The sequence below is a fragment of the Schistocerca serialis genome, chromosome 2 (assembly GCF_023864345.2).
Source record: "Schistocerca serialis cubense isolate TAMUIC-IGC-003099 chromosome 2, iqSchSeri2.2, whole genome shotgun sequence".
Taxonomy (NCBI): Eukaryota; Metazoa; Arthropoda; class Insecta; order Orthoptera; family Acrididae; genus Schistocerca; species Schistocerca serialis.
This window is the reverse complement of record NC_064639.1, coordinates 241138589-241164359: the sequence shown is the minus strand read 5'-3', so window position 1 is coordinate 241164359 and position 25771 is coordinate 241138589. Positions and strand designations below refer to the sequence as shown.

The window sequence follows — 25771 nt, the reverse complement described above, 5'->3', positions numbered from 1 at the left end:
GAAATTTCTGAAAATATATTTTACAGCACAGAATTGTATGGTAGTGAATCGTGGACTGTGGAAAAACCGGAAACGAAGAGAACTGATGCGTTTGAGATGTGGTGCTATAGAAGGATCTTAAAAATTGGGTGGGCTGATCAGAGAAAACTGCATTAGGAATGCATTTGGCAGAAACTGGCCACACTGAACGCAATGTTGAGAGTTGTATGCGTATTCTACACAGGGCAGAGAAGGGTCGCGCTCTCGACTTGTTGGAGGAGTTAGAGATTTGCAAGGCCAAAAAGCATGAGCCCACTAGGATACTCAATGGACAAATCGAGTTTGTGCCCAACGCCTGCTTTGCTTTGTTTGATAACATATTACGGTAACCAATTAACGCCTCGCGCATTTATGCCTAGCCTTACTTGATGATTTATGTTGAGAACAGTAGGCATTTGCCTTACTTCCGTACATTCGTCGCTCTAATCCTGTAACTGATTAAATCCTACATATTCATGGATTGTATTGTGAGACTATATAATTTTATTTATTGACTGTTAATATGTTGTATAACGTTTCTGTGGGAGACATATCACGATGCACCGTAAATTCACCATAAAAGTGTCAGACCTATTATTTTTATATATTTCCTTTTAATAATTTTATATGGGTAACTGTATTCGTCTTTTACTGTATCACAATTGATTTGAATAGTTATCAATATTTAAAAGTCTGCTACATGTATTTTACCTAGTGTGTTTTTTATCAGATTATGTTTCTTACGTAAATGATTACATCTAAGCCCACAATAGCGACATCTATGTAGGGTGCAGGCAGACAAATTTCTGGTAGCTACTGTACTTCAGTAGCCTGTTGCAAAAATGACTGTGTGGACGATGTGGCCTATTCTACACCTTATTTTAGATCTATATGACGATGCTGTGCTGAGTATATTTATATGGTTTGGCTATGCCATTACGGCCTTATCACAGTAGGACATGATGTAGAACAGGTACGCTTTACCGTATTTTATCTGTAAATTTCCCTGCTTGTTTGATAGTATATTGTGACACGTAATGCCGTATTGTGTTGATAGACACACTGCCCACTAGGTTTATATATTTTTGTACTGTAGATCTGAAGATGGCCATTACTGACTGAAACCGGTCATCGTCAAAGGAAGTGATATTGTGATCAAAGAGTGGAATAAAAAACATTTGAAAGAATGAGGAAGTTCTTAGTAAAATTAGCGAGGAAAGGAATATATGGAAAACACTGACAGGAGGGAGGGACAGGATGATAGAACATTTGTTACGACGTGTTGATACAAGAGGCAGCTATAGAGAGTAAAAACTGTAGAAGAAGACAGAGGCTGTAATACATTGAACAAATAATTGAGGACATAAGGTGCATTTGCTACTGTGAGATAAAGAGGTTCCCAGAGTAGGGAAATTCGTAACAGGCCATATCAAACCAAACTGAAGAGCCACTGTTGAAAACAAAAACAAAATCTTTTCGTTCACTTATACTGGAGCAATCAGTGTAGATAGTTTTCGAGTTGGACTAGCCGTTGAAAACTAAGTTAAACAGCTGTCGGAAGGTCATTGGATCGGTATTCTCATTTTTCCCTGGAGGACAGGTGTAGACGTACCACGTACACTAGGTACACTAGAAACTCCGCTACCACCTCTTACTATGGCAACGGTGAACCATCCATTTCCATGTGAAAAAGTATCATTTATGTGCAAGCTAAAATTCTACATCTACATCTACATCTACATTGATACTCCGCAAGCCACCCAACGGTGTGTGCGGAGGGCACTTTACGTGCCACTGTCATTACCTCCCTTTCCTGTTCCAGTCGCGTATGGTTCGCGGGAAGAACGACTGTCTGAAAGCCTCCGTGCGCGCTCTAATCTCTCTAATTTTACATTCGTGATCTCCTCGGGAAGTATAAGTAGGGGGAAGCAATATATTCGATACCTCATCCAGAAACGCACCCTCTCGAAACCTGGCGAGCAAGCTACACCGCGATGCAGAGCGCCTCTCTTGCAGAGTCTGCCACTTGAGTTTACTAAACATCTCCGTAACGCTATCACGGTTACCAAATAACCCAGTGACGAAACGCGCCGCTCTTCTTTGGATCTTCTCTATCTCCTCCGTCAACCCGACCTGGTACGGATCCCACACTGATGAGCAATACTCAAGTATAGGTCGAACGAGTGTTTTGTAAGCCACCTCCTTTGTTGATGGACTACATTTTCTAAGCACTCTCCCAATGAATCTCAACCTGGTACCCGCCTTACCAACAATTAGTTTTATATGATCATTCCACTTCAAATCGTTCCGTACGCATACTCCCAGATATTTTACAGAAGTAACTGCTACCAGTGTTTGTTCCGCTATCATATAATCATACAATAAAGGATCCTTCTTTTTATGTATTCGCAATACATTACATTTGTCTATGTTAAGGGTCAGTTGCCACTCCAGCAGTGAACATCCAAGAAATACACAAGGTCCATCGACGAGGGCGTGGGCTGCGACACTCTTGACTGGAATGCGATTTCTTTTGTCTCCTGATGTTGTTGTAAGTTCGATATTTTCTATGGTTTTGTAGACTGTTGTGCGGGTACGACGATACCTCCTGTAGGGAAGCTGATTTGCCTGCTCTGGGTCGGTTCGTAAAGATCCTGTAGAGATAGTTGTGGGAAACAACAAGTGACATGAATGATTGGGCATCTGGAGAACTGTCACTGCATGATTTGCGAGTAGTTGCTGTCATCTGCCGGCCGGAATGGCCGTGCGGTTCTAGGCGCTACAGTCTGGAACCGAGCGACCGCTACGATCGCAGGTTCGAATCCTGCCTCGGGCATGGATGTGTGTGATGTCCTTAGGCTAGTTAGGTTTAATTAGTTCTACGTTCTAGGCGACTGATGACCTCAGAAGTTAAGTCGCATAGTGCTCAGAGCCATTTGAACCATTTGCTGTCATCGGACTCTCGCTTCGCCACGCGCCCAAAGTAGTTAGCTATTTGTCTCATTGGGTTTCATTAACTCATAGGCAACGGCACTGTACCTGGGTTCTCCGCCGACAGAAAACAACAGGATCGTCAGACTGATTACTACTGAGTCCCCTTTCTTCTGCTTCTATTGTTTGCAATTTTCCATCTACATCTACCTGGTTACTCTGCAATTCACACTTAAGTGCCTGGCACAGGGTTCATCGAACCATTTTCGTAGTACTTCTCTACCATTCCACTCTCGAATGGAGCGTGGGGAAAAGGAACACCTAAATCTTTCCCTTCGAGCTCTGATTTCTCTTATTTTATTATGATGATCATTTCTCCCTACGTAGGTGGGTGGGTGTCAACAAAATATTTTCGCATTCGGAAGAGAAAGTTGGTGATTGAAATTTCGTAAATAGATCTCGCCACAACGAAAACCGCCTTTGTTTCAGTGACTGCCACCCCAACTCACGTATCATATCAGTGACACTCTCACCCCTATTGAGCGATAACACGAAACAGGCTGCCCTTCTTTGCACTTCTTCGATGTCCTCCATCAATTCAACCTGGTTAGAATCCCACACCTCGCAGCAATATTCCAGCAAAGGACGGACAAGTGTAATGTAGGCTGTCTCTTTAGTGGGTTTGTCGCATCTTCTAGGTGTTCTGCCAAGAAAGCGCAGTCTTTGTTTCGCCTTCCTCACAATATTATCTATGTGGTCTTTCCAAATTAAGTTGCTCGTAATTGTAATTCCTAGGTATTTAGTCGAACTGACAGCCCTTAGATTTGTATGATTTATCGTATACCCAAAATTTATCGGATTTCTTTTAGTACCCATGTGGATGACCTCGCACTTTTCTTTGTTTAGTGCCAATTGTCACTTTTCGCACCATACAGAAATTCTCTGTAGATCATTTTGTAATACGAACTCATCGTCTGATGATTTTACTAGACGGTAAATTACAGCGTCATCTGCAAACAGTCTAAGTTGGCTGCTCAGATTATCACCTAGATCATTTATGTAAATCAGGAACAGCAGGGAGCCTATGACACTACTTTGCGGAACGCTAGATATTACTTCTGTTCTACTCGATGATTTACCGTCACGTCTATCACTACGAACTGTGACCTCTCTGAGAGGAAATCACGAATCCAGTCACACAACTGAAATGATACTCCATATGCGAGCAATTTGATTAATAGTCGCTTGTGAGGAACGGTATCAAAAGCCTTCTGGAAATCTAGGAATATGCAATCGATCTGAGATCTCTTGTCGACAGCACTCATTACTTCATTGGAATAAAGTGTTGCACAAGAATGATATTTTCTGAATCCGTTTTGGTTATGTACCAATAAGTCATTTTCTTCAAGGTGATTCATAATGTTCGAGTAGAGTACATGCTCCAAAATCCTACTGCAAATTGAGGTCAGTGATACGGGTCTGTGATTCAATGGGTTACTCCTATTTCCATTCTTGAATATTGGTGTGACCTGTGCTATTTCCAGTCTTTAGGAAGAGACCTTTCGTCAAGTGAGCTGTTGTATATGATTGCTAAGAAAGGCGCTATTGTGTCTGCGTACTCAGAAAGGAGCCTGACTAGTATACCATGTGGACCGGAAGACTTGCCTTTCTTAAGTGATTTGAGTTGTTTCGCAACACCTAAGATATCTACTTTTATGTCACTCATGCTAACAGCTGTTCTGGTTTCGAATTCTTGAATATTTATTTCATCTTCTTTCGTGAAGGAATTACGGAAAACTGGTACGCGAACTCAGACAACGCTTACATCTGAATCCATTCCAACAAATGTCACAGATCGTTTATGAACCAAATTAACATAACCTGTTTATAATATTGTTATTGAGTTCCTTCTGAAAGCATTTAATTACGATGTCTATGTTTAATTGTACCCATTTCTATAAAACTGTATGGTTCAATTCTGAGTGTGTGCCCTGTCGTGTTAGCTTATGGATCTATTTGCACGTGAACGTGATGGAAATTTTCATGGAGAGCTTACATTCAGCAGCTTTCATTTCTTTACATACCAAACATCAGCATGGAGATGGCTTGTTAACTTCATTGGATATAATATTTTCAGTATATTTTACACATTTATACGTCTTTCTGCAACTGCTAAGAAAGAAACTCGGTTTATGTATCCCGTAACAACTGTGTTCTTCTTGTTTCAGCTGTGCGATGGCGGTCCAGTCACGGACTTGGTACAGGGACTGCACAAGCAGAACAGGAAGATGAACGAAGATCACATTGCGTATATACTCAAAGAGAGCGTCAAGGTGAGTCTGCAACATACTCAGTCTAGCCTTCAGAAGTACTCCACTTGAGACTGAAGTAGTTTCGGTATTTCGGAGTGAGGGAGAAAAACAATTAATTATTACTTTGTATGTGAGAGATTACAGATGCCTTTAAGGAGTTCTGTATTTGTGATGTGTGGAAAGCAGAGAGATTATTACTTTCCTTTAAAGAGATCATAGGTGTGTTTAAGGAGTGTAGTATTTGACATATGAAACAAAAAGGCATCAAATGTTTGTAGGGACTGCAGTATTGACGTATGGAATTCAGAGATATGTGTGTGATCTTGCTGTTTTACGTATTTAATTCATACCGTTGACCGTACAGTCACTTTAATATTTTGCAAGGGATACGCATGTGCACATAAATAATGCATTCGTTTAACCATGGCACTACTTTAATCTTATGTCAGTGGTATATTACTTTATCAAGAAGAATATAATAATTCCAATCCCAAAGAAAGCAGGTGTTGACAGATGTGAAAATTACCGAACTATCAGTTTAATAAGTCACGGCTGCAAAATACTAACGCGAATTCTTTACAGACGAATGGAAAAACTAGTAGAAGCCGACCTTGGGGAAGATCAGTTTGGATTCAGTAGAAATATTGGAACACGTGAGGCAATGCTGACCCTACGACTTATCTTAGAATTTAGATTAAGGAAAGGCAAACCTAGGTTTCTAGCATTTGTAGACTTAGAGAAAGCTTTTGACAATGTTGACTGGAATACTCTCTTTCAAATTCTGAAGGTGGCCGGGGTAAAATATAGGGAGCGAAAGACTATTTACAATTTGTATAGAAACCAAATGGCAGTTATAAGAGTTGAGGGGCATTAAAGGGAAGCAGTGGTTGGGAAGGGAGTGAGACAGGGTTGTATCCTCTCCCCGATGTTATTCAACGTGTATATTGAGCAAGCAGTGAAGGAAACAAAAGAAAAAAACGGAGTAGGTATTAAAATTCATGGAGAAGAAATAAAAAATTTGAGGTTCGACAATGACATTTTAATTCTGTCAGAGACAGCAAAGGACTTGGAAGAGCAGTTGAACAGAATGGATAGTGTCTTGAAAGGAAGATATAAGATGAACATCAACAAAATCAAAACGAGGATAATGGAATGTATACGAATTAAGTCGGGTGATGCTGAGGGTATAAGATTAGGAAATGAGACACTTAAAGTAGTAAAGGAGTTTTGCTATTTGGGGAGCAAAATAAGTGATGATGGTCGAAGTAGAGAGGATATAAAATGTAGACTGGCAATGGGAAGGAAAGCGTTTCTGAAGAAGAGAAATTTGTTAACATCGAGTATAGATTTAAGTGTCAGGAAGTCGTTTCTGAAAGTATTTGTATGGAGTGTAGCCATGTATGGAAGTGAAACATGGACGATAAATACACTCCTGGAAATTGAAATAAGAACACCGTGAATTCATTGTCCCAGGAAGGGGAAACTTTATTGACACATTCCTGGGGTCAGATACATCACATGATCGCACTGACAGAACCACAGGCACATAGACACAGGCAACAGAGCATGCACAATGTCGGCACTAGTACAGTGTATATCCACCTTTCGCAGCAATGCAGGATGCTATTCTCCCATGGAGACGATCATAGAGATGCTGGATGTAGTCCTGTGGAACGGCTTGCCATGCCATTTCCACCTGGCGCCTCATTTGGACCAGCGTTCGTGCTGGACGTGCAGACCGCGTGAGACGACGCTTCATCCAGTCCCAAACATGCTTAATGGGGGACAGATCCGGAGATCTTGCTGGCCAGGGTAGTTGACTTACACCTTCTAGAGCACGTTGGGTGGCACGGGATACATGCGGACGTGCATTGTCCTGTTGGAACAGCAAGTTCCCTTGCCGGTCTAGGAATGGTAGAACGATGGGTTCGATGACGGTTTGGATGTACCGTGCACTATTCAGTGTCCCCTCGACGATCACCAGTGGTGTACGGCCAGTGTAGGAGATCGCTCCCCACACCATGATGCCGGGTGTTGGCCCTGTGTGCCTCGGTCGTATGCAGTCCTGATTGTGGCGCTCACCTGCACGGCGCCAAACACGCATACGACCATCATTGGCACCAAGGCAGAAGCGACTCTCATCGCTGAAGACGACACGTCTCCATTCGTCCCTCCATTCACGCCTGTCGCGACACCACTGGAGGCGGGCTGCACGATGTTGGGGCGTGAGCGGAAGACGGCCTAACGGTGTGCGGGACCGTAGCCCAGCTTCATGGAGACGGTTGCGAATGGTCCTCGCCGATACCCCAGGAGCAACAGTGTCCCTAATTTGCTGGGAAGTGGCGGTGCGGTCCCCTACGGCACTGCGTAGGATCCTACGGTCTTGGCGTGCATCCGTGCGTCGCTGCGGTCCGGTCCCAGGTCGACGGGCACGTGCACCTTCCGCCGACCACTGGCGACAACATCGATGTACTGTGGAGACCTCACGCCCAACGTGTTGAGCAATTCGGCGGTACGTCCACCCGGCCTCCCGCATGCCCACTATACGCCCTCGCTCAAAGTCCGTCAACTGCACATACGGTTCACGTCCACGCTGTCGCGGCATGCTACCAGTGTTAAAGACTGAGATGGAGCTCCGTATGCCACGGCAAACTGGCTGACACTGACGGCGGCGGTGCACAAATGCTGCGCAGCTAGCGCCATTCGACGGCCAACACCGCGGTTCCTGGTGTGTCCGCTGTGCCGTGCGTGTGATCATTGCTTGTACAGCCCTCTCGCAGTGTCCGGAGCAAGTATGGTGGGTCTGACACACCGGTGTCAGTGTGTTCTTTTTTCCATTTCCAGGAGTGTAGTTTAAACAAGAAGAGAATAGAAGCTTTCGAAATGTGGTGCTACAGAAGAATGCTGAAGATTAGATGGCTAGATCACATAGCTAATGAGGAGGTATTGAATAGAATTGGGGAGAAGAGAAATTTACGGCACAACTTGACTAGAAGAAGGGATCGGTTAGTAGGACATGTTCTGAGGCATCAACGGACCACCAATTTAGTATTGGAGGGCAGCGTGGAGGGTAAAAATCGTAGAGGGAGACCAAGAGATGAATACACCAAGCAGATTCAGAAGGATGTAGGTTGCAGTAGGTACTGGGAGATGAAGAAGCTTGCACAGGATAGAGTAGCATGGAGAGCTGCATCAAACCAGTCTCAGGACTGAAGACCACAACAACAACAACATACGACTTTTACAGAAATAATGCATATCTTTGACTTTAAACTAGAGGGTTCATATTTAATAGTATATATAGGGTGTGCACATAAATAATGGATATGTTTGACCCTGGCATTACTTTAATCTTATGTCAGAAGTGTTTGGCTTTTACAGAAATAATGCATATCATCCACTTTAAACTAGGGGTTACATATTTTTATAACGTATATCTCGCCCCAGTTTTAGTACAACGCTCAGATTCGTTGGAAACAAGAGGGGGAGCGCAATGGAGAAGTTGGATTTTCTTGACTGGTAGGAGACAGAGAGAAGGGAGGGAAGGGATGTGGCGTCATGTGTAGGTCACATGTCTTTCCGAAATAATGCAATATGACACCATTTTTACTCATCATTTAAATACTATGCTCTAAGTGGATGGAAAGAGGATGGGGTTTTAAATTTGCTATTATCACAGTGGGGCTACCTCTACCAGTCTGGTCCCTTCAATCCCACAAACCAACCAACCTAGCAACCTCTACCACCTTGGATTTTTTCGTTGTTTGTTTCATTTTAATACTGTGCTCTGATTGACTGGAGATAAGGGGGAAGAGGTGAGAGGGGGGGGGGGGGTGAGCATTTTTAATTTCCCGCTAGCACGTCTGGGCTAGTTCCACCAGCTTGGATTTTTGATGTTTCATTTTTAATGCTGTACAAGGATTAGCTAGAGATAAGGCGAGTGGAGGTGAAGTGTCTTATTACATCATGAGTCAAGTCAAGGTCAACGTTTAAAAATCTAGTTCAAGGTCTAAAGTGTTGACCCTGATGCAATGGGTAAGCTGGTGCACTATGTACATTGATGGTCGTTTAAGCCCAAAGTGGGCTAGATAGTTGATATCCCTACTACACACAGGCAATGTTTAAGTTAGCTACGCCGGCCGAAGTGGTCGTGCGGTTAAAGGCGCTGCAGTCTAGAACCACAAGACCGCCACGGTCGCAGGTTCGAATCCTGCCTGGGGCATGGATGTTTGTGATGTCCTTAGGTTAGTTAGGTTTAACTAGTTCTAAGTTCTAGGGAACTAATAACCTCAGCAGTTGAGTCCCATAGTGCTCAGAGCCATTTGAACCATTTTTAAGTTAGCTACACTTTGTTTAATGGACTTTCATTTAATGTATTTTTCTTTTCACAAGAATTATTTCTGGTTTTTGTTTCCATTTATTTCCTGTGAGGCAAGCAAGTGCCACAGAATATTGGCGTTTGCCACCCCATGTGGCGGTCTAACCGTTGTTACACCTGCCGAATGGGTTAAAAAATTTTAGTGAACCCGCTACACAACGCCACATACATGTTGATATTTGTTTTTTGACAATAATTGTTATTAATTGCTTTTCTGGATTGATTGGAGGAAGGTATCAAGAAAAGGACTAAGACATGTTAATTAACTCCAATGAGCAAAATGTAACATCGATTTTACTGAAATATATTACACGCAACTTGAAATTTTTTACATAGTAATGATAGAAAAGAGATCATACTTAAATCTTTTTCTTCGTTGGCTGTCTGTTCTCGGAACAGATTTAATCCGCCTTTCAGAAATAGTTAGAGAATTACTATATCTGGCGACTGGGATGGGACTATGAACTTGATGCTTTGTTTGGCATCTGACTTTCTCTAACTTCTTCTCAACAGCAGGCTTAAACTCTTCCGAGAAAAGTTAGCTAATTCAAAAGAAGATAAAATATGATCTGCTTTTCATCACCAGTATGTAAAAATAGTCAAGTTGTTGCTGCTGATGCATAACAGGTTTTCATAAACAGATGTTATATTTGGAGATAATTAATGTGCCTTATTCCTTTTCCTGATAACTTCCTCCAATCAATCCAATAAAACATTAACAATCATTGTTGTTCAAAAACAACAAAGAACAACTTGTATGTGGTGTTGTGGATCGCGTCCTGTCAACATCTGTGGCCTTTGTGGCAGGTGCAACTGTGATGTACAGCAGATGAACCCCAGCCTGCCGTGATGGTCGCTCGCCTCACATGAAATTAAAAATGAATAAATAAATAAAAACCGTAACCGATAATTTTCTTCCATTCTTATTTGATGAACGTTGCACTGGTCTGGAAGATTAGACCCTAAAGTCTGAGCCAGGCGAAGGGGTTGGGGGGTTAGTGGAGGGACGGGGTTAATTTATATAAGTTTCGTATAAGGCGGAGGAAGTGGGAGGAAACAAAACACAACTGGATAATCTGTGGATGCTAATCATCAAATATATTAACACTATCACTTTTTAATAGTTGCCTCCACCTACCTTACCCTACCAGACCCTTCTGACATTTTCGGTAGCAAGGAGGATAGTGCCGAATGGCAACATCGTTTTGGGTTTTCGTGACAAATGGCTATGGGTACACTTTTCCCCTGTCGGTATCCATTTCATTTTGTGGCTTTCTTCAATCTGATACTCAATAAATATTTCTTCCCGTGTAACAAATACAGAATGCAAGTTCCTTTCCCGAAGATCTTTATCACTAGTGTGTGTATGAGGAGGGGGGGAGGGGGGGGGGGAGGTTGTAGTTCGCTTCTGCTGTCCCATGTTGGTTATACGCACTTACGCCGGCCGCGGTGGTCTCGCGGTTCTAGGCGCTCAGTCCGGAACCGCGTGACTGCTACGGTCGCAGGTTCGAATCCTGCCTCGGGCATGGATGTGTGTGATGTCCTTAGGTTAGTTAGGTTTAAGTAGTTCTAAGTTCTAGGGGACTGATGACCACAGATGTTAAGTCCCATAGTGCTCAGAGCCATTTGAACCATTTATACGCACTTACAGACCTGTCACACTTCTCATGGTCTTTTTAATCGCCAGACCTGAACATGAGAGCGCAGGTGTCTGTAAACATTATTTTGACAGTTTTGTAGCGCTACGTTTTCTTCTAGATAAGAAAAAGGCTTATGGAGCAATTTCTTCATTTGGCATTTCACGTTGAAACTCTATTTACACTAGAGTGTTAGAACTAGTGTTAAATTGATAACCTGTAGAAACGTAACTTATAGTTTCAGTATCACATGTTGCGTCATTTTCAGGCATTGTCGCATCTCCACGAACACAACGTGATGCACCGCGACGTTAAAGGCAGCAACATCCTGCTCACTAAGGAGGGTGAGGTCAAGCTCGTCGACTTCGGGCTGGCAAAGTGAGTAATTTGATTTCTTTAAGGTAGAACCATAGCGGCTTGGTTATCAAGTAGTGAAGCAGATATTAATCATTTCAACTCTACTTAACACTTGAGACAGTGTTTTGTGGTGAGTCCATATGTTACCGATGTTGACGGCCGGATGGCTAATGAATTTCTACAGTTTTTGTACTAAATACTCTATAATTCGTCATTACAGCCTAAAATCTCTGGTAAAACACTTTTTACTGTAGTTTTCATTATATACACCCATCAAAAAACGTTTTGCATCACTTCGGTTTAGAGAGTTCCGCAACCTGTACAGAAAATTGGAATAGAGATGAACATAAATATTGTTTCCGCCCTTTTTACTGCTCATGAAAACGACACATTACATCTTGTACCACCATACAGCGGGATCTTCACAGGTAGTGGTCCACATTTCTCTACACACTGGTACCTCTAATAGCCAGTATCACGTCCTCATGCATTGATGCATGCCTGTATTTATCGTGGAATACTATCCACAAGTTCATAAGGCACTGTTGATCCAGATTGTCCCACTTCTCAACGGCGATTCGGTGTAGATCCCTCAGAGTGGTTGCTGGGTCACGTCGTCCCTAAACAGCCCTTTTCAATCTACCCCAGGCATGTTTGATAGTGTTCATGTCTGGAGAACATGCTGGCCACTGTAGTCGAGCGATGTCGTTATCCCGAAGGAATTAATTCACAAGATGTGCACAATGGGGCACGAATTGTCGTCCATGAAGACGAATGCTTCGCCAATATGCTGCCGATATGGTTGCAATATCGGTCGGAGGATGGCATTCATGTATCGTACAGCCGTTACGGCGCCTTCCACGACCACCAGCGGCGTACGTCTGCCCCACATAATGCCACACCAAAATAGCTGGGTACCTCCACCTTTCTGCACTCGCTGGACAGTGTGTCTAAGGCTTTCAGCTTGACCGGGTTGCCTCCAAACCCGTCTCCGACGATTGTCTGGTTTAAGGCATATGCAACACTCACCTGTAAAGAGAAGGCGATGCCAATCCTGAGCGGTGCATTCGGCATGTTGTTGGGCCTATATGTGCCGAGCTGCATGGTGTCGTTGTTGCAAAGATGGACCTCGCCATGGACGTCGGGAGTGAAGTTGCGCATTATGCAGCGCATTGGGCACAGTTTAAGTCGTAACACGACGTCCTGGACAGCATTATGCAACATGGTGGCGTTGCTGTCAGAGTTCCTCCGAGCCATAATCCGTAGGTAGCGCTCATCCACTGCAGTGGTAGCCCCTGGGCGTCCTGAGCGAGCCATGTCATCGACAGTTCTTGTCTCTCTCTGTATCTCCTCCATGTCCGAACAACATCGCTTTGGTTCATTCCAAAACGTCTGGACACTTCCCTTGTTGAGAACCCTTCCTGGCAGAAAGTAACAATGTGAACGCGATCGAAACGTGGTATTGACCGTCTAGGCATGGTTGAACTACAGACAATACGACCGGTTAACTCCTTCCTGTTGGAATGACTGGAACTGATCGGCTGTCGGACCCCTCCATCTAATAGGCGCTGCTCATGCATGGTTGTTTACATCTTTGGGCGTGTTTAGTGTCATCTCTGAATAGTCCAAGGGCTTGTGCCTGTGATACAATATCCACAGTCAACGTCTATCTTCAGGAGTTCTGGGAACCGGGGTGATGCAAAAACTTTCTTTGATGTATGTTTATTGCCAATAACTCACATCAAGAAATATTGCCCAAAATTTGATTTATTACCGAGAACCTTGTACTAGTCTATTCACTTACTTAGCCTCACTTAAAGTTAATCTCGTAATACACAGACCACTGGAGTATATTTGGAGGATTTAGAATTAATATGCACCAAGTCCATTAAAGCCAATTTTCAGCTCGAATTAAATAACCATACTATTTAAATCGCTTCAAGGGTTGAGTTATGTATGACGTTTAAGTGGACTAATAACTCATACTTTATCCAGTAACTCATTATAGTTGTTGCCCGGAAGGATAAAATTTGACAGTGTACCAGATTTGGTTCAGTTTCTCTCCGAAACGTTAAGGAATGTATATGACATGAGTTTTATTATCTACTGTCGTTTTACATCACAAAATATAAAAATCTCATTCCTGTTACATTAACACACAGAATTTTCATAAACTCAGTTTGCATAGAAGTGGTGCTTGGAAAGCACTTGGCTCAAATGTATGTTGCAGTATTTCTTACCATTCTGGTCACGAGTAGTGTCAACGAAGCAACGCCATCGTCACTGTTCGCCTGCAACGTCATACCGGTGGAAAATGTAGTGGAATGTTTTTTAAATCACCCTCGTGTGGTAGGAGTGATTTCATATCGTTTATCTTCTGCACATTACTTGTCTTCTAGACTAATGTAGTAAATCTTAAAATACATTTGCCAAAGTCTGCAAAGGTATTTCTTGTCTTTCATTTCCGATTAATGTCCCGAAACGACAGTTTCTTTGAATTCGATCATTAAGGGTGAGCATTCTTCAAATTTCAGCCACCCTATATACATCTAATTGACAGACTGTTGCTGTGTATCCTCTTTGATCTTTGTTACGCAGTTTTTCAAAGTTTTTATGCTTGGTGGTTCATTTAGGTTTATTACTTCTGGCTGAATTAACAGTCTTCACCAGTCCTCTGCCACATAAAGGTATTGTTCTTTTTTATTAGTTTTTCTATTATATCGAAGACAAAATTTTTAGGCAAGTACGGACGTCCAGACTCTAGGAACATCAACGCCACATGCTGTATTTTTGGTTAGTAGCTTGAGCTAGTTTTACCTGAGTTAGGGCTGTTTTAATGTTGTGAATTTGTCCTGTGCATGAGTCTAATAACCGAAATATATATGTGAAGTTTTGCGAATTCTCTCTTCAATTCTTGCTAATATAAGATGTTGGCATATTTTAAGTTAATACCACTTCATAAAACTATTAAAACTTAAGTACAAGTGCAACTTTTGATTTACAGACTTTTTAAACTAAAAAGATACGTCACGAATCTGTAAGTGTCTTGAAACAGGGATATTGTGGAACTGTTTCATTATAACTTTATAATCGTCTTTATTTCTGAGAGACAGAGGTGTAATCCCACCGTGTGCATGAAAATGTATTTATGGACATGGTTTAATGTTACACTCAAAAGAAACTTTTTTTTTTACAATACGGTGGTAGATTGTATTCAGAAATAGCCAAAATAGGAGGACTTGGTCTACTTTGAATCCTCCCTTTCGCACTCATCATATGAAAAAATCTTCTCCTTTCGAATCGTTATCTTTCTACTAGGAACATGAAGTGCAGTGCGCTGTCAATAGAAAACAGCATATCAGCTATATAATTTTGTAGTAATGATCAAGTATGTGTTCTCATATTGTGCTCTCTGTCACCGAATTAAAAACATTCCGTAAGCAACAACGCGCGCAGAGGGACGAGATTGTATCTTTGCAACGCTGTCAGAGTAGAATTTTTCTTTGGAATTTTGTTAGAAGGGACTGACTTTTCTTTGAAACGCTAAATTACATGACTACGAATATAATCACAAAGAAAGCAGCTATTCTTCTTTTTGAAAAGCAATTTTCAACAAGAGATCACCGCGACGAGGATATTCTGGTTGTGTATTTTAAATAACGCGATGAATCCAGAATGTTTGAAAGCAATAAAATATACAAATTAAGCACCCACTAAATTTTTCCCCTGCTTGATAAAACTGTGGAGTACTGCTGTTGCTGTAAACAAATTTTTACTTGACTTTTCTTGTGGTGCACAGTCAATTCATTCTGGCGTAAAATTCGCTGTTTACAATTGCGAGTGGCCACAGTTACAAATCATAAAAAACACAATTGCCACAAAACAGCTATCGTATTGAGGCAGTCAGTATTAATGCAGCCACAAGATTACATTAATCTTATTAGAAAAATACCTTTGTTTAATACCTCGTCTTTCCACTGTCGCTTTTTACGAATTCACAAATTTACAGGAATAAAACAGTTTCAGTAGCTCCCCACTATTTTCTTTGAGATAGGAACGAATTTTGACTGTTGATACATTACCCCTCGATGATAGCTAAATTTTGACAGGGTATGTCCATCTCAGATCTGGCTAACTGAAAACAATATCTACATCTACATCTACATTGATACTCCGCAAGCCACCCAACGGTGTGTGGCGGAGGGCACTTTACGTGCCACTGTCATTACCCCCTTTCCTGTTCCAGTCGCGTATGGTTCGCGGGAAGAACGACTGCCTGAAAGCCTCCGTGCGCGCTCTAATCTCTCTAATTTTACATTCGTGATCTCCTCGGGAGGTATAAGTAGGGGGAAGCAATATATTCGATACCTCATCCAGAAACGCACCCTCTCGAAACCTGGCGAGCAAGCTACACCGCGATGCAGAGCGCCTCTCTTGCAGAGTCTGCCACTTGAGTTTATTAAACATCTCCGTAACGCTATCACGGTTACCAAATAACCCTGTGACGAAACTCGCCGCTCTTCTTTGGATCTTCTCTATCTCCTCCGTCAGACCGATCTGGTACGGATCCCACACTGATGAGCAATACTCAAGTATAGGTCGAACGAGTGTTTTGTAAGCCACCTCCTTTGTTGATGGACTACATTTTCTAAGCACTCTCCCAATGAATCTCAACCTGGTACCCGCCTTACCAACAATTAATTTTATATGATCATTCCACTTCAAATCGTTCCGTACGCATACTCCCACATATTTTGCAGAAGTAACTGCTACCAGTGTTTGTTCCGCTATCATATAATCATACAATAAAGGATCCTTCTTTCTATGTATTCGCAATACATTACATTTGTCTATGTTAAGGGTCAGTTGCCACTCCCTGCACCAAGTGCCTATCCGCTGCAAATCTTCCTGCATTTCGCTACAATTTTCTAATGCTGCAACTTCTCTGTATACTACAGCATCATCCGCGAAAAGCCGCATGGAACTTCCGACACTATCTACTATACTGTGAAAAGCAATGGTCCCATAACACTCCCCTGTGGCACGCCAGAGGTTACTTTAACGTCTGTAGACGTCTCTCCATTGATAACAACATGCTGTGTTCTGTTTGCTAAAAACTCTTCAATCCAGCCACACAGCTGGTCTGATATTCCGTAGGCTCTTACTTTGTTTATCAGGCGACAGTGCGGAACTGTATCGAACGCCTTCCGGAAGTCAAGAAAAGTAGCATCTACCTGGGAGCCTGTATCTAATATTTTCTGGGTCTCATGAACAAATATCAGTTAAAAACAAAGGAAATGAATGTCTCTTAATCTGTATATAAACGGAACATACACAACAAGGGCCCCACACACGAACAACTTATCGCTGGCAATCTCGGCAACTATATCGCCTGCAGTCGCAAACCTTCTTTGTCCCCACCACTCAAGGGGGATCTATCGAACAATTTCAACTAGTAATTTGAATGCTAAACTGACTTGAAGATCTGCTATGGAAAATTAGTAGCAGTGATAAGCTCTATACAAGAAAAGTACGGTCATCTTTTTCTCTTTCGCTTGCAATTCGCGACTGACTGAAGTCGCGTCACGTGACACTTTAGGCCATATTAGACTTTCCGGTTACGTGTGTCGTATAGGACTTGTTGTGCTTTGCTTAAAATTCGGAGCCGAAGAATGCCACAGTACTGTGCTTTCCGCTGCACTTCTCGAGATCAGAAGGGACAGAAACTTTTATAAGATTGTTGCTTTTGGGATAGACGCAGCAAAAAGAATTTTTATGTATTACAGTAAATCATGTTAATAAGATTTAAGTGAGTATATGATCTAACGAAGAGCTACAGTGTTTTAATTTTGACAAATTGATGAAAACTTACTCCGTAACGGTATGAGATTCAATTCTTCACATGTCGCTACATTTCGCTTGTCTGCATGTAGCTGAAACGCTCATGTAACACATCTGATTGTTGTTTCATTTCGTTTTGAAGTTATTGTTTAGTTCTCGAAGTCTCCTGCTCGCTTTTATCATTCATTCACTGTCGTTAATGTATCTTAACAGCATAAAATAATTACAATAAAATGAAATAAAATAAAATAAAAGATGATTAGAGAGGTATAAACACATCAAAATGTAACTCGAACAGAAAAGTGATTTTTTTAAATCTTAGACACTCTACAGCCGCTTTTATGCGAGGCAAAGAAATTTAAAACGCAAATACTATGTGCAATGTGCGGAACTCAATGTTTTGTAGAAAGTTCAGAAGTGAACTGTAGATAGCTTGTGTAACTATCACAGTGTAGTCCCAACAAGTATTTGCGGCCTGTTATCTATCAAGCAAGAATACTGTGAATGAATCATGCTTGTGTGATACGTCTGTATGGAGCATACCGTTCAGTACATGACCGTTATCCCTAAGGCATTTATGTTCTGCACAAAGCTGGTCTTCAGTAAAAATTCCTTGATAAAAATACAACAATACAATTACACACATTGTGAATAATACACTGCGATTCTGTCTCAGTGAAAAATGATAGATTATGAAATCATCGCAAGACGAAACCTTGCAGGAGAAAACTTTTAATCTGATCTCTTAAATAGACCTTGATGCCTGAGGGACATGGTTTGTGTACTGGCAAATGGTATGTTTCAGATAGTAGAATTGTGATATTTTTCCTGCAGTTTCTATTTTTTCCTCCAAAATGATGTTTTTCCAACGTGTTATTTTTCAATTTTTTCCTGCTGTTGCTGAGGATTCTAGATGATCAGTTTAAAGCTACATACGATATAACTAAGTAGTTGAAAGTGCTACCACAACAGGACCGGGCTTCAGACGGCCACGTGACACTACCGAGAGGAAGGACCATCGTGTTTAGCTTGTAGCTCTGGCCTATCGCATTGCATCTGCAGCAGAAATCTGAGCAGCACTTGGTACCATCGTGACACAGCGAACTGTTACGAATCGGTTACTTCAAGGACAACTCCGAGCCAGACGTCCTTTACCATGTATTCCAGTGATCCCAAACAACAGCCAACTGCGACCTCAGTAGTGTCAAGCGAGAGCTCATTGGAGAGCAGGGTGGAGGTCAGTTTCTAATGTGAAGCCGGTCCTCTTTCGGTGGCAATGATGGCTGTGTCTTGGTTAGGAGGATGCCAGATGGGGGCCCGTAACCACCCTGTCTATGTACTAGACACACCGGACCTACCGGACCTACACCTGGAGTTATGGTTTGGGGTGCGATTTCATGATAGCAAGAGCACTCTGGTGGTTATCCCACGCTCCCTCATTCCAAAATTGTATGAGAATCTGGTGATTCGACCTGTCATGCTATCATTCATGAAAAGCATTCTAGGGATTGTTTTCCAACTGGATAAACCTCGCCCACGTATTGCTGTTGTAAACCAACATGCTCTACAGAGATCACACACAAGGTTATTTGGTAAGCGTGACTCAAGTGGCAGAGTCTGCAAGGGAGGCGCTCTGCATCGCGGTGTAGCTTGCTGTCCAGGTTTCGAGAGGGTGCGTTTCCGCATGAGGTATCGAATATATTGCTTCCCCCTACTTATACCTCCCGAGGATATGACGAATGGCTTTCCGGCAGTCGTTCTTCCCGCGAACCATACGCGACTGGAACAGGAAAGGGAGGTAATGGCTGTGGCACGTAAAGTGCCCTCCGCCACACATCGTTGGGTGGCTTGCGGAGTATAAATGTAGATGTTGATGTAGAGTCGACATGTTGTCTTCGCCTCCTAGATCACCAGATCTGTCTCCAATCGAGCACACATTGTATATCATCCGACGACGACTTCAGCGTCATCCGCATCCATCATTAACCGCCCTGTATTGACCGACCAAGTGCAACAGGCGTGAAACTCCATCCCACAAACAGACATCCGGCACCTGTACAACACAATGTGTGCAATTTCTTGTTTTTGTTGCATTCAATATTCTGGTGGTTACACCGGTTATTAATGTACAAGCACTTCACATTTGCAATGGCTTATCTCGCGCTTACATTAACCTGTGATTTTGCAATGTCAATCATTTAAATACATTACCTAGGCAAATGCATTCCCGAAACTTCATTAGTCTACATTAATTATTTTTTGATGTTGCTACTTTATTTACGTCATTTTAAAAATAGCTAAATACACTTTGTGGGCATCGGATGACCATCCACATGATGGGCCCAAAATGCCTGCAGCACCCAAGGTGACCACACTTTTCCTAAATAGAAGTTTAGGTGGACCCAATAGCAGTGTCCTGTTACAGGTTCGAGATGCCTCCTTATCTTTTCTGCTATCAAAAATAACTACGTTTCTCCCAAGATACAAAAGTAGTTAACGACGGTTATTTGTATATGTTCAAATGGATATGAGCACTATGGGACTTAACAGCTGAGGTCGTCAGCCCCTAGAACTTAGAACTACTTAAACCTAACTAACCGAAGGACATCACACACATCCGTGCCCGAGGCAGGATTCGAACCTGCGACCGTAGCGGTCGCGCGGTTCCACACTGAAGCGCCTAGAACCACTCGGCCACACCGGCCGGCTATTTGCTTATTTTAAGAACAAATATCCTAGCAACAATATTTAGTAGCAAATCGCATCTTACGTTAGGTGTAAATGCTTCACTTAATGCGTATAAAAAGTACTTGAATCGTCATTGTATTATTTGTGTCACGTCATATTAACAAAACCAATGGAAGCTTTTAGGCGATATCAGATTCGCAAAAGGCTACTAAGCGAAACTGGCTTTGTGTTGTAATGACTAACAACCTCATTTTTAAGGGCAAAATATTTGTGAGAAGATTCATGATTCATAGAAATCATCCACACAGCTGAACCAGCTTTCTTCAAGTTACCAACTAAACTGAAAGCTCTACTGACAAGGGAACCTCCCCCATCGCACCCCTCTCAGATTTAGTTATAATTTGTCACAGTGGATAGGCCTTGTAAAACTGAACACAGATCAATCGACAAAACAGGAAGAAGTTGTGTGGAACTATGAAAAAATAAGCAAAATATACAAACTGAGTACTCCATGGGCCACATAGGCAATATCAAGGAGGAAGTGAGCAAAAGTGGGCCGTGGTCTTGTGGTTAGCGTGAGCAGCTGCTGATCGAAAGGTCCTTGGTTTAAGCCTTCCCTCGAGCGAAAAGTTTAATTACTATTTTTGCAAAGTTATGATCTGTCTATTCGTTCATTGACGTCTCTGTTCACTGTAATAAGTTTAGTGCTGTGTTTTGCGACCGCACCGCAAAACCGTGTGATTAGTAGACGAAAGGACGTGCCTCTACCATGGGAACCGAAAACATTTGATCGCAAGGTCATATGCCAACCGATTCCTCCACAGGAAAACACGTCTGATATATTCTATACGACACTGGTGACGGCATGTGCGTCACATGACAGGAATATGTTGTCGACCCACCTAACTTGCACACTTGGCGAATGGGTAAAAAGATTCTTCTACCTTGCCCGATTTAGGTTTTTGTTGTGGATGTGATAATCACTTCCAAAAAAGTGATGAAAACATTAGAGTGCGTCACATAAACTGCAACAAATGAATGCAACAGTTTCACAGTCGCACAGTTTTCTCTGTGCTCTGTCAAAACATATGTTTTTAACGTTTTCAAATTTTTCCGTGTGTAGACCGTCAAATCCTGCATATGTCCAAGCAAATCTGAACATATCCTGGAATTTTGGAGAGTGATGTTGATTATGTGTGAGTGCTTGAACTCTGATAATAAAAAATTAAAGTTTTCACTCGAGGGAATACTTGAACCAAAGACCTCTCGTTCCACAGCTGCTCACGCTAACCACGGGACCACGGCGGTACTGAGCTCACAATCTCCTTGATGTTGCCTATGTTTCCCATGGACTACTCAGTTTGTATATTTTGCTTATTTTTTCATAGTTCCACACAACTTCTTCCTGTTTTCTCGATTGATCTGTGTTCAGTTTGTCAAGGCCTATCCACAGTGCCAACTTATAACTAAATCTGAGGGGGGTGCGATGGGGAGATTTCCTTGTGAGTAGTAAGAACTCTACAGCTGACTTGATTCAAATAAGCTTCTTGTGAGATTATGGCAGTCCGTCTTAGAACGCTCTGTGCAGTATGCTAGTTTGTTGCAGAGATCATGTGAAAATTCCCGTACAATCAGTTTAGCCTCACATGCGTTAAAAATGCGCAACAAGCATATGTTATCGAAGGTTGGAAGGGAAAATTATGAGAGCCGTGTAACACGCTGCGTTGTTCTGCCATCGTGTCGAGGAAAAACAAACTGCATTTAGGGGTGGATATGGTCCAAAAGGCTAGACGATTACCTACGTTGATACGTTGTGCATTCCCGAATGACGAGATCACCTATGGAATGTCCACGAAAACGTCTCCCAGACCTAACTCTCCCTCCTCCGGCCTGTACACTTCCGACAATTGTTACAGGCACTTCGCTTTTAGACGTTTCACGCCGATGGAGCATAAAACGTGATTCTTCTGAAAAGGCCACCTGTCATCACTCAGTGAAAGTGCAGTTGCGGTTTTGGCGTGCAAATTGCAGCCTTTGTCACTGATGAACAGTAACCAGCATGGTTGCACGAATCAGGTGCCCGCTGAGGAGGCCCATACGCAGCAACGTTCGGTGAACGGTCGTTGAGAAGACACTGTAGGTAGCCCTTTTGCTGATCTGAGTGGGCAGTTGCTCAACACTTGCCCGTACACTACTCCACAACTCTCGTCAACCCGTATATCTAAGGCTCATCTTCGCTGCTGTGAAACATATCTTTTTACTGCAAAGGTGCTCATAGCTCTTAAGGTATGCATTTTAGACCCCATGCTTACTGGACGTTTTTCCCCGTTTTGGTCCATACCACCACCTCCTCAAAGAGACTGCAGTAGAAGAGATTTGTTTTGCCGTATTGAAGATGAACAAGTGCTCATGACTCTTAAGGTATGCATTTTAGAACCGACGTTCACTAGACCTTTTTTTGTTTTGATGTAGAGAACATGTCATCTAAGTCTGTAAAGGATATTTAGCTACACTCTGTATATAGCATGTTTCAGAAGTGATGATCAATATTAAGGGCTATGACAGGAAAGATAATTCGAAACGAAAAAGTCAACTAAACATGGGTTCTAAAACGTATAACTTAAGTGCTATGAGTAATTCTTGGTCTTCGATACTGTGAAACAAATGTCTTCCGCTGCAAGCTCTTTGCTGTCGATATTTTGGGTAGTAGTAGTAGTATGGATCAGAACAAGAAAAAAACGGCCTGTAAACAGGTGCTCTAAAATGCATGCCTTAAAAGTCATGAGCACTTGTTCATTAGAAGAGGTATGTTTTAAAGTAGCGAAGATGAACAAGTGCTCACAGCTCTTAAAGTATGCATTCTAGATCGCATGTTTCTTGGGCACTTTTTTTCTTGTTTTCTTCCATATTACCACTTCCCAAAATATGGAATTCGTAGAGCTTGCAAGAGAAAAGATTTGTTTCACAGTATCGAAGATTAAAAATTGCTCATAGCTCTTAAGGTATGCGTTTTAGAGTGCATGTTTACTTAACTTCTTTTTGTTTCGAATGACCGTTCCTGTCATATCCCTGAATATTGACCACTACTTCTGAAACAACCTGTATACCGAGTGTCTCTCCTGTGGATCCTCACGTGCATTTTCTGTGGGGTTTTGGCAGATATTCGCAATTTCTCTTTGTCAACGTGTATCTGCAGTCAACGCAAACAAATCCTGCTGATCACATGTTTCATAAGATGCCAAATGTCGATGGAAAGCTTCGGTTCGTTTCCCGTTACAACCAAAATCATTTTTAAATCGGAATTTTACGTGCTCATTCCATAGACTAGTTCCAAATTAGTGTAGTGCTAACATTCCTTTTACAGACACATATTAACAGGGACGAAGAATGACCAGTACTCCAGCAACGACTGATCAGCGCTTCTGCATGGCGGTATCAGTCAGCGTAGTCCAGGGCGGTGATGTCACTGCTGGAGTAGTAGTTAGTCTTCACTGTCCCTGTTAGTACACATCGATAAAACGAATATCGCACTAGACTAATGTGGCGTTGCTCTGTCGAATGGGTACGTAAAATCCCGCTTTAAATATAATTTTGTTTGTAACAGAAAATAAACAGACGTTTTCCATAGACTCTGGGCGTTGCAGGAAAGGCGTGATGAGCGGGATCTCTTTGGGCTAACTCCAGCAATACGTTGCAGAAACTAAATTGCAAATATCCGCCGAAACACCAAAGAAAATGCGGCCGACGACTTTTAGGAGAGACACTCTGTATTTCTCCTTTTCCCAGTGTACATACTGAAGATGGGCACTACATGGACAAAACCAGTAGTGATTATAATCTTGGTGTGCGACTTGTATCTAAAAGTAAGAGGAACGACATCATTTCCGCCAGGCTGTTATTTTTAAATGAGTACTTTATTAAACGCTACTAGCCAGTTTCGAGCGTATGCTGATTCTCAAGTGCACTGGAGCTGTGAACACTTTTTTTTTTTTTTTTTTTACCGAGCGAGGTGGCGCAGTGGTTAGCGCACTGGACTCACATTCGGGAGGACGACGGTTCAATCACGTCTCCAGCCATCCTGATTTAGGTTTTCCGTGATTTCCCTAAATCGTTTCAGGTAAATGCCGGGATGGTTCCTTTGAAAGGGCACGGCCGATTTCCTTCCCAATCCTTCCCTAACCCGAGCTTGCGCTCCGTCTGTAATGACCTCGTTGTCGACGGGACGTTAAAACTAACCACCACCACCACTACCACCACCACCATCAACACTTTTTTTTTTTTTTTTTTTTTGAGTCTTCACTCTTCTGAATGGTGTGATGCGGCCCGCCACGAAATCCTCTCCTGTGTCAAACCTTTCATCTCAGAGTAGCAATTGCGAGCTACGTCCTCAATTATTTGCTAGATGTCTTCTAATCTCTTGCTAGATGTCTTCCTCTACCGTTTTTACCCTCAGTAGCTCCCACTTTTACCATGGAAATCGTTCCCTCATGTCTTAACACATATCCTAACATCCTGTTCCTTTTTCTTGTCAATTTCATGTATACGATGTTACAGTGCTTGTGTTGTTAAGAATGTTCCTTGCAGTGCAATGTTCCTTCGAACATGCATGCTTGTCCGAAGGAACAAACACTCCGGTGACTACAGTCGTTATGAAATACACGAAATGTATTCATAGTTGAGAATACGAACAACCATCAACTGTTGAAGGGAATGACAGCAATGAAAATTTGTGACGAACCGGGACTCTAAACCACATTTCTCACTTTACGCGAGCGAGTACTCATTAGTCTGTTCATTCTATTCCACATATTCCGTTATTCTTCTTCACCTTCATTGAGGATAGTAGTATAACACGTAAATGACATGACATGCACAGTAATGCATGGTATAATCGTCAATGGACACGACCTCGAAACAGATATCCACAAACGATGCATACTCTATATAGGAGTGCTTAATAAAGTTCTGTTTCAAACAGCCCGGTGGAGATGATGTCGTTCTTCAAAATTACGGAGGCTGTGTTGTCCGCCGAGACGAAATCCATATAAGTAAAATGAAATGTTTTATAAGTCAAATTTGTTTCTTCAAATAAACTACTGGCCATTAAAATCGCTACACAAAGAATAGATGCAGATGATAAAAGGGTATTCATTGGACAAATACATTATACTAGAACTGACATGTGATTACATTTTCACGCAGTTTGGGTTCATAGATCCTGAGAATCCAGTACCCAGAACAACCACCTCTCGCCGTAATAACGGCCTTGATACGCCTCGGCATTGAGTCAAACACAGCTTGGATGGCGTGTATAGGTACAGCTGCCCATGCAGCTTCAACACGATACCACAGTTCATCAAGAGTAGTGACTGGCGTATTGTGACGTGTCACTTGCTCGGCCACCATTGACCAGACGTTTTCAATTGGTGAGAGATCTGGAGAATGTGCTGGCCAGGGCAGCAGTCGAACATTTTCTGTACCCAGAAAGGCCCGTACAGGACCTGCAACATGCGGTCGTGCATTATCCTGCTGAAATGTAGGGTTTCGGAGGGATCGAAAGAAGGGTAGAGCAACGGGTCGTAACGCATCTGAAATGTAGCGTCCACTGT

General features: G+C 42.3%; 1 protein-coding gene across 2 annotated transcripts in view; it reads left to right on the top strand.

Annotated features, from left to right (window-relative positions):
* LOC126456986 (neither inactivation nor afterpotential protein C) overlaps positions 1-25771 on the top strand; it is a 390163-nt gene that overhangs the window by 48273 nt on the left and 316119 nt on the right. For both annotated transcript variants that reach the window (XM_050092949.1, XM_050092948.1), the window contains exons 4-5: positions 5178-5282; positions 11545-11654. In XM_050092949.1, the coding sequence (XP_049948906.1) occupies positions 5178-5282; positions 11545-11654 (215 nt within the window). The remainder of the gene's footprint in view (positions 1-5177; positions 5283-11544; positions 11655-25771) is intronic.